Raw genomic sequence first — 16,991 nt, 5'->3', positions numbered from 1 at the left:
AACTTGTCAGATTTGAAACAAACCTTTGATATACATAAAAGCTAAAACGTAGGTTGTACAGTCTCCATGGTGACAAAGGTTATTTGGCCAAGCAGCATCATGGATTCCAACCAAAATGTATATTATCAAATCACATGGGCTCCTTTTTAACCAGTCCATTAAAACTGTAGCTAGCTATTAACAGTGGGGTTTTTGAGTTCTATAATTCAGGAGAATATATTGTAAAAATTTTTGCTTCCAGAGGCTTGAAAACTCCCCATTTCTTTTTCTTTCCAAGTGTCATTTTTGTTGCATGGAAGCAGCACAATACCGCTTCCACTCTCACTCCATTGGCAAGAATTTACGCATAGGGCCACACATACTGCAAGGGGAGGCAGGGAAATGTAGTCTCCAGGTGGAAAGCCAAAAGCCCCTCCCAAAAACTCTTTCATTTTAAGATTCTTTAATTAAAAGGAAAAAGTAAGATTAGTCCCTGACACAGCACTAAACATAGTTAAAACGGAACCCTAGGTTTTCACACGAAACGTGTTCTCGCAATCTTCACTCCATCAGTAAACAGCAGCTCCATCCTACCAGCTGATCAGGATGGAAATGTGGACACCACCAATCCCCCAGTCCATGGGCAAGTCCTCTCAGTCCCCCTCCAGTGTATCTGGTTCCCTTCCTCAGGGGGACTTTTTATTGCACCTGCAAAAATAAAGAGCCTAAAAGACTCGACACGAACTGCCCCAGCCTCCTCCTCTGCTCACTATGCTGCAGCCCCACTGGCCTCTTGGCTGTTCCTTGGACTCCAAACTGCTTTCTGTAGCACCTGCAGTCTCTCACATTCCTGCCAGCAGCACCCAAGGGTTCTAGTTTTCCCATATCCTCACCAACACTTGCTGTTGACTGTATGCTTGATTATAACCATCCTAGTAGGTGTGAAGTAGTATCGCATTGTGGTTTTGATGTGCATTTCCCTAATGGTAACGATGTTGAGCATCTTTTCACGTACTTGTCGGCCATTTGTATATCTTCTTTAGAGACCTGTCTTCAAGTCCTTTACCCATTTTTTTAACTGGGTATTTTGTCTTTTTATCGAGTTGTAAGAATCCTTAATATATTCTAGGTACAAGTCCTCTATCAGATACCTTCCGTGCAAATATCCTATTCTGTGGAAGTATTTTTTTACTTTCTTCATAGCATCCTTTGATGTACAAAAGTTTTTATTATTTTGATGAAGTCCAGTTTATTTTTTTTCCTTTGCCTGCTTGTGTTCTTGGTGTCATGTCTAAGAAACCACTGCTTAACCCAGCGTCACAAAAATTGACACTTACGTTTCATTCTAAGAGTTCTATAGTTGCTGCTCTTATACTTAACGTCTTTGATCCATTTAATTTTTGTGTATGATGTGAGGTAGGGACCCAATTTCCTTTTGTGTGTGGATGACATGTGTCTCAGCACCATTTGTTGAAAAGACTGTTCCTTTCCTATTATTACTGGGTATTGTCTTATTATTATTGTTATAAAGGTTATTTGTATATTCTAGATATAAATCTTAGTCAGATTTATTTTGCCGATATTTTCTCCCACTCTGTGGCTTCCCACTTCTTTTTCTTAATGGTCTTTTTTTTTGGAATATAGTTGATTTATCAATACAATGTTGTGTTTGTTTCAGGTATACAGCAAAGTGAATCAGTTATACATATATCTTAATGGTCTTTTGATGAGCAGATTTTTATTCTGATGAATTATAATTTATCAATGTTTCATTTTATTATTACTTTTATTACTTTCTGTGTCTAAGAAAATTTTTGCCTACTCAAAAGTCAGGAGCATATTCGCCTGTGTTTTCTTCTAGAAGCTCTGGGTCTGTGATCCATCTTAAAGTTATTTTTGTTTACAGTATGAGGTGGGGATTGAGATTCTTTTCCCTCTCAAGTAGATATCCAGTCTTCCAACACCATTTGTTGAAAAGTCTTTCCTTTCCCCATTGAACTTGCTTGCATGCCTTTGTTGAAAATCAGCTGGGTTTTAAATATGGGTCTACTTCTGGACCCTCTCTTCTTTTCCATTGCTCTATTTGTCCTCTATTTTTATACTATACTGTCTTCATTACTGTGACGTTATAGTGTATCTTAAAGCCAGGTATTGTGGATCCTACAACTTTGTCATTTTTTTCCAAGACTGTTTTTTTTTTTTTTTTTTGCGGTACGCGGGCCTCTCACTGTTGTGGCCTCTCCCGTTGCGGAGCACAGGCTCCGGACGCACAGGCCCAGTGGCCATGGCTCACGAGCCCAGCCGATCCGTGGCATGTGGGATCTTCCCGGACCGGGACACAAACCCACGTCCCCTGCATCGGCAGGTGGACTCTCAACCACTGCGCCACCAGGGAAGCCCCCACCAAGGCTGTTTTGACTACTCTTACTTCTCTCCATTTCTCTCTAAAATTTTAGAATCAGCTTGTCAAATTCTGTTTTAAAATCTTACTCAAATTACGATTGGGATATGTTTATTTTTCTGTTGCCACATAACATTATCACATATTTAGCATCTTAAAACAATATACATTTAATATTTCACAACTTTTTTTGAGGTATAATTATCACCTTGTATTAGTTTTAGGTGTACAACATAATGATTTGATATATGTTTATACTGTGAAATGATTACCACAGTAATTTAGTTAACATCCATCACCACACAGTTACAATTTTTTTTAATTGAGAACTTTTAACACCTATTCTCTTAGCAACTTCCAAGTATACAGTGTTGTTAACTATGATCGCCATGCTGTATATTACATCCCCAGGACTTACTTGTAACTGGAATTTTATACCTTTCAACCACCTTCATTCTGCCCACCCCCACCCTCTGGCAACCAACAGATTGTTCTGTATCTATGAGTTCAGTGGGGGTTTTTTAAAATTAAACATGTGAGATCATACAGTATCTGTCTTTCTCTTATTTCATTTAGCAAAATGTCCTCAAGGTCCATCCATGTTGTTGCAAATGGCAGTATTTCCTTCTTCTTTATATGTATATACACATGTATACATATGTACCACATATTCTTTATCCAGTGCCATTTTCTTTATCCAGTATTAGTGGACACTTAGGTCATTTCCATGTCTTGGCTATTGTAAATAATGCTGTAATGAACACTGGGGTGCAGATACCTTTTCAAGATAGTGATTTTGTTTCCTTCAGATAAATACACAGAAGTAGAATTGCTGGAACATATGGTAGTTCTATTTTTAACTTTTTGAGGAATCTCTGTAGTGTTTTCCATAATGGCTGCATCAATTTACATGCCCACCAACAGTGTACGATGGATACCTTTTCTCCATATCCTTGCCAAGACTCGTTATTTCTTGTCATTTTGACAGCTGCCATTCTAACAGGTGTGAGGTGATATCTCATCGTGGTTTTGATCTGCATTTCCCTGATTTGTGATGCTGAGCACCTTTTCATTTACGTATTGACCGTATGTACGTTTTCTTTGGAAAAATGTCTATTCAGAGCGTTTGCCCATTTTTTTGATTGGATTTTTTTTTCTATTGAGTTGTATGAGTTCTTTATGTATTTTGTATATTAACCCAAATTATCAGATATATGATTTGCAAATATTTCTCCCATTCCATAGGTTGCCTTTTCATTTTGTTGATGGAAACTTTTTAGATTGATGTCGTCTTACTTGTATATATTTGCTTTGTTGCCTTTGCTTTTGGCGTCACATACAAAAATACATTGCCAAGACCAGTGTCAAGGAGCTTACTCCCTATGGTTTCGTCTAAGAGTTTTATGTTGTCAGGCCTTATGTTCAAGACTTTAGTCCATTTTGAGTTAATTTTTGTGTATGGTGTAAGACAGTGATCCAGTTTCATTCTTTTGCATGTGGCTGTCCAGTTTCCCCAACACCATTTATTTAAGAGATCGCCTTTCCCCATTGTATATTCTTGGCTTCTTTGTCATAAATTGACCATATATGCACAGGTTTATTTCTGGGCTCTCTATTCTGTTCCATTAATCTGTGTGTCTGTTTTTATACTGATACCATACTGTTTTGATTACTATAGCTGCATAATATAGTTTGAAATCAGGAAGTGTGGTGCTTCCAGCTTTGTTCTTTCTCAACATTGCTTTTTGGCTGTCCAGTGTCTTTGTCTTTCCATACAAATATGAGGATTGTTCTATTTCTGTGAAAAATGCCATTGGAAATTGATAGGAATTGCACTGAATCTGTAGATTGCTTTGGGTAGTGTGGACACTATAACAATATTAATTCTTCCAATCCATAAGCATAGAAAATCTTTCCATTTATTTATATCTTCAGTTTCTTTCATCAGTGTCTTATAATTTTTCAGTGCACAAGTCTTTCACCTCCTTGGTTAAATTCATTCCTAGGTATTGTATTCTTTTTGATGCAATTGTAAATAAGATTGTTTTCTTAATTTCTCTTTCTGATAGTTGATTATTAGATACAACAGATTTTTGTATATTGGTTTTGTATCCTGCGATTTTGCTGAATTTATTATTCTAACAGCTTTTTTGGTGGTCTTCAGGGTTCCCTATATATAATATGTCATCTGCAAATAGTGACAGTTTAACTTATTCCTTTCCTATCTGAATGCCTTTTTTCTTTTTCTTGCCTAAAGGCAAGAGTGACATCCTTGTCTTATTCCTGATCTTCGAGGAAAAGCTTTCAGCTTTTCACCACTGAGTGTGATAGCTGTGGGTCTGTCCTATATGGCCTTTATGATGTTGAGGTATGTTCCCTCTATACCCACTTTTGTGAAAGTTTTTATCATGAGCAGATGTTGAATTTTGTCAGATGCTTTTTCTGTATCAAGATGATCATATGATTTTTATCCTTCATTTTGTTAATGTGGTGTATCATCTTGATTTTCTGGATGTTGGACATTCCTCCAATAAATCCCACTTGATTGTAGTGTGTGATTCCTTTAATGTATTATTGAATTCAGTTTGCTAATATTTTGTTGAGGGTTTTTGCAACTATGTTCATCAGAGATATTGGCCTGTAATTTTCTTTCTTGTAGTTCCTTTGTCTGGTTTTGGTATCAGAGTAATGCTGGCCTCATGGAATGAGTTTGGAAGTGTTTCCTCTTCTATTTTTTGGAAAAGTTTGAGAATTGGTATTAACCAGTGAAGCCGTCTGGTCCTGGATTTTTGTTTGTCAGGTTGTTTTTGATTACTGATTCAATCTCCTTGATAGTAACTGGTCTAATTTTCTGTTTCTTCATGATTCAGTATTAGAAGGTTGTGTGTTTCTAGCAATTTATCCATTTCTTCTAGGTTGTCCATTTTGCTGGATTATAGTATTTCATAGTAGTCTCTTTTGTATTTCTGTGGTATCGAATGTAATATCTCCTCTTTCATTTCTGATTTTGAGTCCCCTATTTTTCTTGGTGATTCTAGCTAAAGGTTTGTCTATTTATCTATCTTTTGGGCAAAAAAAAAAAACAGCTATTAGTTTCATTGAACTTTTCTATTGTCTTTTTAGTCTCCATTTCATTTATTTCTGCTCTTTGAGATTTCCTTCCTTATACTAACTTCGGGCTTAGCTTGTTCTTTTTCTGGTTCCTTAAGGTGTGAAGTTAGGCTGTTTATTTGAGATCTTTCTTGTTTCTTAATGCAGGTGTTTATTGTTATGAGCTTCCTTCTTAGAAACTGTTTTTGTTGCATCCCATAAGATTTGGTATGCTGTATAGCTGTCCCTCAGTATTCGTGGGGGATTGGTTCCAGGATCCCTAGTGGATACCAACATCCACGGATGCTCAAGTCCCTTATATATAATGGTGTAGTATTTGAATATAACCTATGCACATCTTCCCATAGACTTTAAATCATCTCTAGATTACTTATATTACCTAATGTAACTGCTATGTAAATAGTTGCCAACATGTAGCAAATTCAAGTTTTGCTTTTTGGAACTTTCTGGTACTTTTTTTATTTTCCTGAATCTTTTGACCCATGGTTGGTTGGATCTGTGGATATGGAACCCACAGATATGGAGGGCCAACTCTATTTCCATTTTCATGTCTCAGGTATTTTATTTCTCTTTTGATTTCTTCTTTGACCCAGCAGTTGTTGAGCAACATGTTTGAATGTCCATGTATTTGTGAATTTTCCAGTTTTCTTCTTGTAACTGACTTGTAGTTTCATACTTTTGTGGTCAGAAAAGATGCTTGATATGATTTCAGTCTTCTAAATTTATTAAGACTTGTTTTGGGGCCTTACATATGATCTATCCTGGAGAAATGTTCCATGTGTGCTTGAGAAGAATGTGTATTCTCCTGCTTTGGGATGGAATGTTCTGTAAATGCGTTAAGTCCATCTGGTCTAACATGTCATTTAAGACCAATGTTTCCTTATTGGTTTTCTGGCAAATGAAAATCTATTCACTGATGAAAGTGGGGTAATGAAGTCCCCTCCTATTATTGTATTGCTCTTTCTCCCTTTAGATATGTTAATATTTGCTTATATTTAGGTGCTGCTAATGTAAATAATAAATATCTACAAATGTTATATCCTCTTGTGGATTGATGCCTTTATCATTATATAATGGCCTTCTTTGTCCCTTCTTACAGTCTTTGTTTTAAAATCTATCTTGTCTAAGTATAGCTACTCCAGCTTTCTTTTGGTTTCCATTAGCATGGAATATCTTTTTCCATTCCTTCACTTTCAGTCTGTGTGTCCTTAAAGCTGAGTGAGTCTCTTGCAGGCAGCATATAGATGGGTCTTAGTTTTTATCCATTCTGTCTTTTGATCAGAGAATTTATAAATTATATTTAAAGTAGTTATTGATAGATAGGGACTTGCTGCCATTTTGTTCATTGTTTTCTGGCTGTTTTGTAATTCCTTTGTTCCTTCTTTTCTTGATCCTTTTTCTCCTTTTGTGATCTGACAATTTTCTGTAGTCATATGCTTAGATTCCTTTTTGTCTACCATAGGTTTCGCTTTGTGGATACCATGAGACTTACATAAAATACAACAGTCTGTTTGAAGTTGATAACAACTTAAGTTCAAATGCATTTTTACTCTCACCATCCACATTGTTTGTGATGTCACAATTTATATCTTTTTATCTTGTGTATCCATTAACAAATTATTAGTTATTTTCACTATTTTGTCTTTTAACTTTCACACTAGGTTTATAAGTACTTACCATTACAACATTATTCTGAATTTATATATTTACCTTTACCTTTGAGATTTACAATTTCATATATTTTCGTATTATTAATGAGTGTCCTTGTGTTTCAGCTTAAAGAAGTCCCTTAAACATTTCTTGTAAGGCCAGTCTAGTGGTGATGAACCTCTTTAGCTTTTCCTTGCCTGGAAAACTTCCTCGCTCCTTCAATTTTGAAGGATGTCTCTCCCAGGTAGAATATTCTTGGTTGGCAGTTTTATTCTTTCAGCACTTTGACTATATCAGGCCACTCTCTTCTAGCCTGCAAAGTTTCTGCCAAAAGAATCTGCTGACAGTCTTATGAGGGGGGAGGGGGGTTCCCCTGTACATAACAAGTTGTTTTCTTTTGCTGCTTTTAAGATCGTCTTCTTGTCTTTAACTTCTGGCGGTTTAATTATAACTTGTCTTGGTATGGGCCTCTTTGGGTTGAGTTGCTGAGCACTAACTAACTTTGCACTTTCTCATTCTTCTCAATAAGGTGGCTGTTATCATCATCCTCACTTTATAACAGAGGTTCAGCAGCTTGCCCATGCAGTTCCAGTCAGTTGAAAAGCCAGGACTGACACTCGATTACAGACTGGGAATTTCTTACTTGAACGTAGTGATCCTGCTCCACATTCCAGAAATGAGCAAAAAAATCTTCTTTATTATGCTTGGCTTTATTACTAAATGCTAGTAGTTACTTGAAACGCTTCTAAAAGCATATAGGGTTTTGTTTTTTATTTTTTTATCCTTTCTAGGTATTATGGTTCTGAGAAGATACCATTTTTCCACAGGAGGCTGTGTTTCTACCCCTGGCAGATTTCAAGATGGTCCATCCCGAATACAGAAAAAACAAGGTCACCACTTTCAACTTCTGCAGAGTGGGAAACAGTGACATAGAACATTGCTGTTTATACTTTGTACATTTCCTCTTCTGAGTCTTACATAGTCTATGCTCTATACTGTTAATAGTAACCTACAACATAACTGTAAATATTCAGCTTTTCGATATCTTTTCTATTTTGAAATACCTCCTTTAAAATAAACTTATTGATTAGATATTTGTAATGTTTTCCCAGATTCAAAGACAGCAAAAGAAATAAAGGAAGGTAGCTTTAAACCATACTGTGAAGTTTGGGCAGCACAGATATTAACAGTGTTAAAAAGTTTGAAATGAGAGGCTTACACAAATCCAGGCTATTTAACAGAATCAGTCTGAGAATAAAAACGTCAAAAATCAGTAAAATCAGCATTTTTAAAGAATGAAACTATAAGCTTATGTTTCTTGAGTCATTATGCTACATAGTACGGAATTCCTGTCACAAAATTAAATCATTTGACTTCCCCTGAAGACGTACATTATTCAGAATCTTCCCCAAGGTGGGTGGAGGGTTCCTTTCCCATGTCACACACACCCAATACTATACATATCAGTATATGCTTCCTTGCCATCCAAAGCCAAAGTATCAAAGTCTGAGCAGCTGACAGAATCATGTAGCCTAACTAACTCTGAATGTATCAGATGATATGATTTTGCAGTATAGCCACCAGCATTCTGAGCATTACAGAGGTACCTAGGAGCCTAGGGTAGAACCCAAAGTGCCAGTAAAGTTTTACAGCATCCAGGTATCCATATGCATGCCTCCAGCTTTATGCTTTTCCTTCCCAAAGGCTGGCTAGAGGCTCTGGCCTTCCTAAGTGATACAAGTCATTATCATTAACCCCACCCGTGGTCCCTTTGTTTTGTGTTATCACTTGAGGGATGTTGTAAGGTTACAGGAATAATAAGAGCCATAGGCACTTGGGATCTGTAAGGGTAAGCACATTATATTTTGGGAGTTAGTTATGGGCCTCAGACATTCACTAATGAGCATAATTGTACCAGAACTTATTTAGGAAGATACTCCTAGTACACATAACTATGTGCTCCTTATTAATAACTTCAAGAGGCCCAATAATGTTGCTGTAAATAATACACTGACAAAACTTAAAAAATGACGGACGAAGTAGTATTAGTAATAAAGTAGTAGTTTGTTATAGACTACCAAATGGCCAAGACTCAATGGATTGCAAAGAAAGCAAGTATACAGTTTTATGCTGCAAGGATGATGTGTGGCATCCAGTGGCTCCAATAAGGATTTACTGGTTGCTCCAAATCATAATGAACAAGTAAAGGACACTATCTGTTGTTCTGGCTGCAAGGAGATAATAGTCCCTTTCCTGGAAAGCACAGAGCAAGTAGGCAGATATGACTTGCATACCAAAAAGCAATAGAAATGGAAAAATATGCATAAGAAATTTATGCTCACCCCGCTGGTGAGGTGAGGCAGTCGTCAATCAAGAAAATCTTCACTGGGCTTCCCTGGTGGCGCAGTGGTTGAGAATCTGCCTGCTAATGCAGAGGACACAGGTTCGAGCCCTGGTCTGCGAGGATCCCCTATGCCGCGGAGCATCTGGGCCCGTGAGCCACAACTACTGAGCCTGCGCGTCTGGAACGTGTGCTCCGCAACAAGAAAGGCCGCGATAGTGAGAGGCCTGCGCACTGCGATGAAGAGTGGCCGCCACTCGCCACAACTAGAGAAAACCCTTGCACAGAAACGAAGACCCAACACAGCAAAAATTAATTAATTAAAAAGAAAATCTTCGCTGAAGCAGAAGTTTCAAGCAGGGCTTTTAACAAAGAGAGGGACGTGGTTTAGTAGGCAAAGGCTTAAGGCAACATTTTATTCCCATAATGAACTTAATCTACATGAAAGACATTTTTCACACTGGTAAATACATTTTAAATGTCTCAAGAACTTCGTCTGGCGTCCCAAACAAGACTATCAGTTCCTTAAAGGCAGGGAACAGAATCCTGATTTTACATTCCTTTTAGCACATACCTTGCAGAAGTAGCACATACCCTTGAGCATTTACTAACAAGATTTTAAAAATTGCTAGACACCCAAATTCCAGACTAGTTCCACAGCCTCAGGCCCGTCAACAAGCACAGTTACAGGTACAATCTAAAGTTCCAGTAGGGTTTGTGGAATCTGTCAGGACAGAACTGAATCCCTCAGGGACAAAGTAAACAAAAGCCAGTGTTCATTTAGTCCCAAACCAGAGTGAGGATAAGAGTTTGACCCAGCCTAGGCCCTACTGGTTTTAAACTAATGAGTTGAAACTCTGGAAGGCTAGGAATGTCTGACAATCTTTCTGCAGCCACAATACCCTCTAATAATAACAAAGAGCCCTCTCCACGAAATTCTATTCACAGCAGAGGTGTGGTTGACACTCATGGGGTAATGAAGTTGGCAATTAGAGTTCTGACTCTTCAACTGCCAAAGTTATGTTTCACAGAACAGGTCAGTAGGAATATAGTTAGCTTTTGTATCCAATCATTTGCAAATTAATAAGGAAATAATATACCAACATAGTATCCTACTGTACAAGATGACAATCTTAAGAATTTGTACATGTATCATGTGAAACATTTTTATTTCTAATTTCTATTTTGCAAGGTATTTGACAATGTACAAAGAATACCCAGTTCTAGGTGGTGACTGTTTTGTATTTTATTTACAAAATTTCTCCACATAATAGTAATAACTACCTACCTCTTTTTTTAAAAATCGGCATTGGTCGTATAATGGCCATTAGGATAAATTCTTAAGCCTACAAAAGCCGCCTTAGTACCTCTGTTCCCAGACATATTACTGTTAACTAAAAATCTGACTCCAAAGCCCACATGTAGTTGCTAATTCTGAATATACAGTCATTTTGAAGTACAATCTCATTAGATTGACAGGGGACAGTGGAGGACCCAAGCAGTCCTATCAACCTCTATAAGAGGTGTACATCAGCCTACTGTTTACATCCTTCTAGCTGTACCACCGTTTATTTGTAATGGGACCATGAGGTTGCCCCATTACACTAAAACATGGTTCCTTTGGAAAAACAAGGCATTCTCTAAGACCAGCTAGACTGGTCAGCAGGTTGAGTAAAAAGTAGCGGTCAGCAGTGAAAAATGGTTTTATTTCTTTGAACTTTTTCCTTTTCCTTTTCTGGACTCTTTTTCTGATTTTGAAGTCTTTGAAGATTTTGTCTTTTTCTGTTGGGAGGGAAAGATGCACAAAATAGTTAGTGGCTGTGTTTATGAGTAAATGAAATAAGTTCATCTCTACAAGAAAGCAAATCTTTACCTGCAACTTAATAAGAAGAAAGGTTGCAAACACCTAGATCTTGAACTACAGCTACCCTCGATGAGCTTACTAATAACAACTGGCTAGCTGTAGCTTTGAACTACTGAAAAGCTATTTAGACTCTAGACTAGGATATGTTCCCCAGAACACCGATATATTTAGGAAAGACAAAATAAGCAAGATATAATTTACACACATGGTAATGTTTTCATGAAGAATTTCCTTTTCTTTCAGTTTCAGATTGAGATCCAAACACACTCAGTTTGAGCAGGGGAGGGAGTAGACTTCTTATGTCTACACAAGACTAGAGACCCACACTGGAAAAGGCCACTATTCCCACCCCTGCACATACAAAACAGAATCAAGGAGCAAGAATGATAAACACACACACACTAAGGACAGAAGAGGATACAAACTAGATTCCTTTGCGTCAGCCAATGGTAAACAGGGGGCTGATACCATAAATAATTTTAATCTTTCCTAGCAAAAGATGAGGATGTTTTGCTCTGGGAAACTTCTATGGGCAGTTCAACAGCTATAGCAAAAAATAAATAACAGAAAGGAGAAATGGTTTCATTAAAAATGCTTTTCTTGATTATGCTATGAAAATGTGTCTGTGGGTAAAGCACACACCAATGGCAAATAAAAAAAAATAGTCCTTTTTCCAACACAGCATATGACCATCAATATGATGGCCTATTTTTTTGCTGTCTGGCTCTTCCACTGTTATAAGAAGTTGACTGTTTATAAAAATGAAATCTACACCTTCTTCACCCTCGGAACTGTGATGAACAAAACAAAAAGTATTTTCAGCTTCCTCTGTTACTTGCTAAACAGGCTCTGAATAATTTCAAAAGGCAAGTTATACACAAGATAAGCTATTTTGAGGGAGTATCATAGCTTCTCCTATTTGCAGATGAAAATACTACCTTGATCATAGCATCAGTTTCCAAAGTGTCCTGGTCTTTCTCATCAGACTGAGAGTCATCTTCATTTAACTCTTCATTGTATTCAGCATCCAGCGCTGGGCCTGTGCTGTGTCTGTGTGTCTTTACTGCCTGGAGTGAATACGGAATAAGGTGGACTTCCTTATTGTAAGTTCTTGTGAAGGCTGCTTTCACCTACACAAAAGGAATAGAGGGAGGTTTTTAAAACTCTAACTGCCAAACAACCCCTTTAAACTCTGTAGGCCTAGAGGCTCTGAGAGACCCTAGGAGCCCCTTGAAATTGTTTGTAAAATATGTATGCATGTACATGTAAGTATATCTATATGCATTTTCCTATGGAGAAGTTCCATATTTTTAATGACATTCTTCATAGAGCCATGACTCAAAAAATAAGAATCAGTATTTGGGAACATTAGGCAGGTTTTTTAAAGTCACTTTAAGTCATCAACTTTTTTCTATTCAGTGTTCTCTGCAGTTCTACAAAGTGACAAGCAAAGTTAGTCAGTGAACCAATAAATCAAAAAAGGCTTACAATAAAGTACAAGTTAAAGTTGGCCTTTAATTACCATAAAATAGTAACTTGAAAAGCCTTAACCTCAAGCTTCTAAACCTAACTGTAGAATTAGTCCACAAATTCTAACAATGAATGTCTCTTGTGAGAATTTACCGATAGTCATCATACCCGTAGTCAGGTCAAAATTCTAGAGAAGACAAGCCACAGAGAACATGTCTTCTAGAACAGCACCAAGTAAACAAGCACAAGGGTGACATATTAGATACCACAAACTCATGTTACGTCACTTTAGTTTTTTCATGTTCACTATATAAAGTAGGGGATACATCATTACATAATAGATTGTCCAACTGTAATAAATACACTAAAACACAGATTAGGCAGCCTAAGAAAAAGTCTAAAAATGCTCAGCCAGTAAACACTTCTTTTCATAATGCATTCCCACCACCTCACTTTTACTTCCCCAGGCTCATCTGCCTATCCTTGTAAGGAATACATCTACATTTGCTCCTCAGATTTCACACCTTGCTTTTCCATGCAGGATAAGGCAAAGATAAAACTATAAATTATAAAAGTCAAATCCCAAAGTCTACTCTTAATATCGTACTCAAATAGTATCTTTGGAAAGCACAGACCATAAGTAAAAAGCATTTAAGAAAAGAAATTAAACTTTTAAAAACATCTAAAACATCTCTGAAGTACTCCTAGTAACACGGTAATTACAAAATGATGGAGAACCAGTGGGGTACACAATTTACCTTGGGATCCAGCTTGGAGAAGGGACTAGGTCTGTCTCCCCAGCTGCTGATTTCCATGATATTCTCAAAGTCTTCTTTCATCAAATAATACGCGTCCATAAGAGCAACAACATCCTGTACTCCTTCTATCCCTTGTGAGGTCAAGGGCTGTACAAGTGCATCCCTTATATGGGACAGATAATCCACGTTTACAGTCCTTTTGCTGGAGTAAGTTCTTAAACCAAAACAAAAGATACACTGTAATCAATGGCAAGCTACCACCAACTCATAGTTTGCTGGAGTTTAATCCACTTTTAATAATGTTAATGTATCTACACAATGTATCTACACAAATATAGTGGAAACATCAAAGAGGCACACCCCAGGGCAAAGTGATACATCACCTTGAAAAAGTGGTGGGCAGGGAATAGGAAAGGAGCTGAAAGACAGGCCTTCAGCTTGAGCTATGAGAAGAGCCCTTTCAAGCTTCTAGAGGCCACCTGTATCTCTTGGCTCATGGTCCCTTTCTCCATGTTCAAAGCCAGCAGTGGGAGCGCAACATCTTCACATCTCTCTGACTGATGCTGCTGCCTACCTCCACCACTCCTTTTTTTTTTTTTGTAAAAACACTTACGATTACATTGGGCCCATCAGATAATCCAGGGTAATCTTCCCATCTCAAGATGGGAATAAATTTGTGTTGTTTTAAGCCAGTATGTTTTGGTAATTTGCTATAGCAGCAATAGAAAACTAACATGGGGTGGCAAAAAAATGACCCACACCATAAACTACGAAGAGGGATCATAGTAGGAAGCAGAATTCTACAGGAACAGAAGAAAGGAACATCTCAGTTCAGTTTTAAACAAAAGTTAAGGTTAGACTAATATTAATATTCTTTCCAGGGACTAGAAAGGAAAATAAGATTGCTTAAGTAGTTCTTCATGGTTAAAAATGAATCCCTAAAGTTCACTTAATATTTGTATGCAAGCACATTTCTAAGTTTCTAAACTGTAAAAAATTTAACAAAATTAAGAATTTTTGAACGTCCTTAAACTTCTCCAAGGACATTGGTTTTCAATCATCTGAGTATCCACCTTCTGTAATACGCTAAACTGTATCCCCCTGTCCCAAATGACTAGGTCAGTTTACTATTAGGATAGGAGGCAAAAACTAGTTCATGTATTTAAATAGTTCCCTTTTTCCTATTAATTTATTTGGAGGCCAATATATTATGTATGCCTACTAGTAATAGGCACAGTCACAATAACAATAAATAATAGCAGTACCTCAGATTTATATAGCTTTAAAACTTATCTTAACATTATGGCACATCTACCATCTGGCTTTATTCTCCAAAGTATCCTTTTAAGTAATAAAACGAGTGTCATACCAGTTACAGATAATAAAACTCAGGGCCGTGAACTTATCCATGTTCACTTATCTAGTTAGTAATGAAATCAAAACTAAAACACAAATCTTTGTGACTCATGCTATCCTTATTAAAGGTTAGATATACTACCCTGATAAAATGCCACACATAGAGTAATACCCCGCTTACCTGAGACTCATATGCAATGCTAGGTCCTGAACAATACGATCGTGTTTGCCCATAGATGAGTGCTTCCCCAACCAACTTGGGAAGGTAGGAAACTGGGTCATGTACCCCCTCATTAACTCTCCAGGAAGAACACTGGCATAAATGGCCTGAAAAAATTAATTGCAGTCCACAAGTTAAATTCAGTACTGAGTTAAGTTGCTTCTTTAGCAGCTGTTGGCTTCCAAGCAGTCTCCGGAAAATGCAGTAACATTGCTCCCGGTACCTAATTCCAAGATAGGCCCCTTCCCTCTCTCCCTCATCTGTTGGTATGGGAAACTTCAACTTGAGAAAACAATTAATTGCAGTAAATGCCTTGGTCCAAAACATGTTATGGCCCTCACAGATCATCTAGCCAACACAGACTCCTCAGCCAACTGATCTCAACATACACCAGTAACCTCACAATGCCAGTGTTATAGAAAAAACTGTTTAAGAGGAATATGATTGTCTTCAACATAAGATATCAATAAACCAGGTGGATCAAAGCATGGAAAATCTAATAATTAGAGAATTAAGTAAACTGACGCTTGAGAAAAGTTTTTTTTAAAGGTATCCTTGGATATCTTCTATATCCAGGGTTTTTACCTTTTTTATATATATAAATTTATTTATTTTTGGCTGTGTTAGGTCTTCGTTGTGGGCTTTCTCTAGTTGCAGTAAGTGTGGGCTACTCTGCGGTGCATGGGCTTCTCATTGCGGTGGCTTCTCTTGTTGTGAAGCATGGGCTCTAGGTGTGCAGGCTTCAGTAGTTGTGGCTCATGGGCTCTAGAGCACAGGCTCAGTAGTTGTGGTGAACAGGCTTAGGTGCTCCATGGCATGTGGGATCTTCCCGGACCAGGGCTCAAACCCATGTCCCCTGCATTGGCAGGCGGATTCTTAACCACTGCGCCACCAAGGAAGTCCCAGGGTTTTTACTTTTTTAAAGGTTGGAATCATACATAGATCTTGTGTCCTGCTTTGTTCTAATAATATTCTCTCATAAGTATTTTTTATATTAGATCATCTTTACAAGTAATTTTAAAGGCTGCATAATGTTCCATCAAGAGGATTTACCATAATTAATCAGACTCCTATTGCTGAACATGGAGATTTTCTCCCATTTCTTGCTATCAAAATTAATGCTTTAGGGCAGGGGTCCCCAACCCCCGAGCCACACACCGGTATCAGTAGGAACCGGGCTGCACAGCAGGAGGTGAGCGGCGGGCAAGCGAGCGAAGCTTCATCTGTATTTACAGCCGCTCCCCATCACTCGCATTACTGCCTGAGCTCCACCTCCTGTCAGATCAGTGGTGGCATTAGATTCTCATAGGAGTGTGAACCATACTGTGAACTGTGCACGTGAGGGATCTAGGTTATGCGCTCCTTATGAGAATCTAATGCCTGGTGATCTGAGGTGGAGCTGAGGCAGTCCCATCACCCCCAGATGGGACCATCTAGTTGCAGGAAAACAAGCTCAGGGCTCCCACTGATTCTGCATTATGGTGAGTTGTATAATTATTCCATTATATATTACAATGTAACAATAATAGAAATAAAGTACACAATAAATGTAATGTGCTTGAATCATCCCAAAACCATCCCCCCACCCCCACCATCCGTGGAAAAACTGTCTTCCATGAAACTGGTCCCTGGTGCCAAAAAGGTTGGGGACCCCTGCTTTAAGAAGTATTTTTGCACATTAAGCTCTTCCTGTGTTTAACATTATTTCTTCAGGATAAATTCTCATAGGTATAATTATTAGGTACAAAAAAAAATGAACACTTTTAAAACATAAGAGAAAGGAATCTTTAAAAGAAGAGTAGACCTCCAGAAGTCCCTTGCTTGTTACGTCAATATTACAT

At 37.7% G+C, this 16,991-nt stretch overlaps 2 protein-coding genes across 12 annotated transcripts in view; one reads left to right on the top strand and one right to left on the bottom strand.

Moving 5' to 3' along the window:
* WDR19 (WD repeat domain 19) overlaps nt 1-8,233 on the top strand; it is an 84,303-nt gene extending 76,070 nt beyond the window's left edge. For all 5 annotated transcript variants that reach the window (XR_009540359.1, XM_060148338.1, XM_060148336.1 and 2 more), the window contains one exon: nt 7,933-8,233. The gene's annotated coding sequence lies outside the window, so the exon portion shown is untranslated. The remainder of the gene's footprint in view (nt 1-7,932) is intronic.
* A 2,480-nt stretch (nt 8,234-10,713) lies between these two features.
* The window catches only part of RFC1 (replication factor C subunit 1), an 81,765-nt gene continuing 75,487 nt past the window's right edge, over nt 10,714-16,991 (bottom strand). For all 7 annotated transcript variants that reach the window (XM_060148320.1, XM_060148323.1, XM_060148321.1 and 4 more), the window contains 4 exons: nt 15,112-15,257; nt 13,575-13,788; nt 12,285-12,476; nt 10,714-11,264 (listed from right to left, as the gene is read on the bottom strand). In XM_060148320.1, the coding sequence (XP_060004303.1) occupies nt 11,187-11,264; nt 12,285-12,476; nt 13,575-13,788; nt 15,112-15,257 (630 nt within the window). In that variant the 3' untranslated portion in view covers nt 10,714-11,186. The remainder of the gene's footprint in view (nt 11,265-12,284; nt 12,477-13,574; nt 13,789-15,111; nt 15,258-16,991) is intronic.

The sequence above is a fragment of the Lagenorhynchus albirostris genome, chromosome 4, assembly GCF_949774975.1.
Source record: "Lagenorhynchus albirostris chromosome 4, mLagAlb1.1, whole genome shotgun sequence".
In the NCBI taxonomy this organism is placed as follows: domain Eukaryota; kingdom Metazoa; phylum Chordata; class Mammalia; order Artiodactyla; family Delphinidae; genus Lagenorhynchus; species Lagenorhynchus albirostris.
The sequence above is the reverse complement of the archived record's forward strand: the minus strand, read 5'-3'. Positions and strand labels throughout refer to the sequence as shown.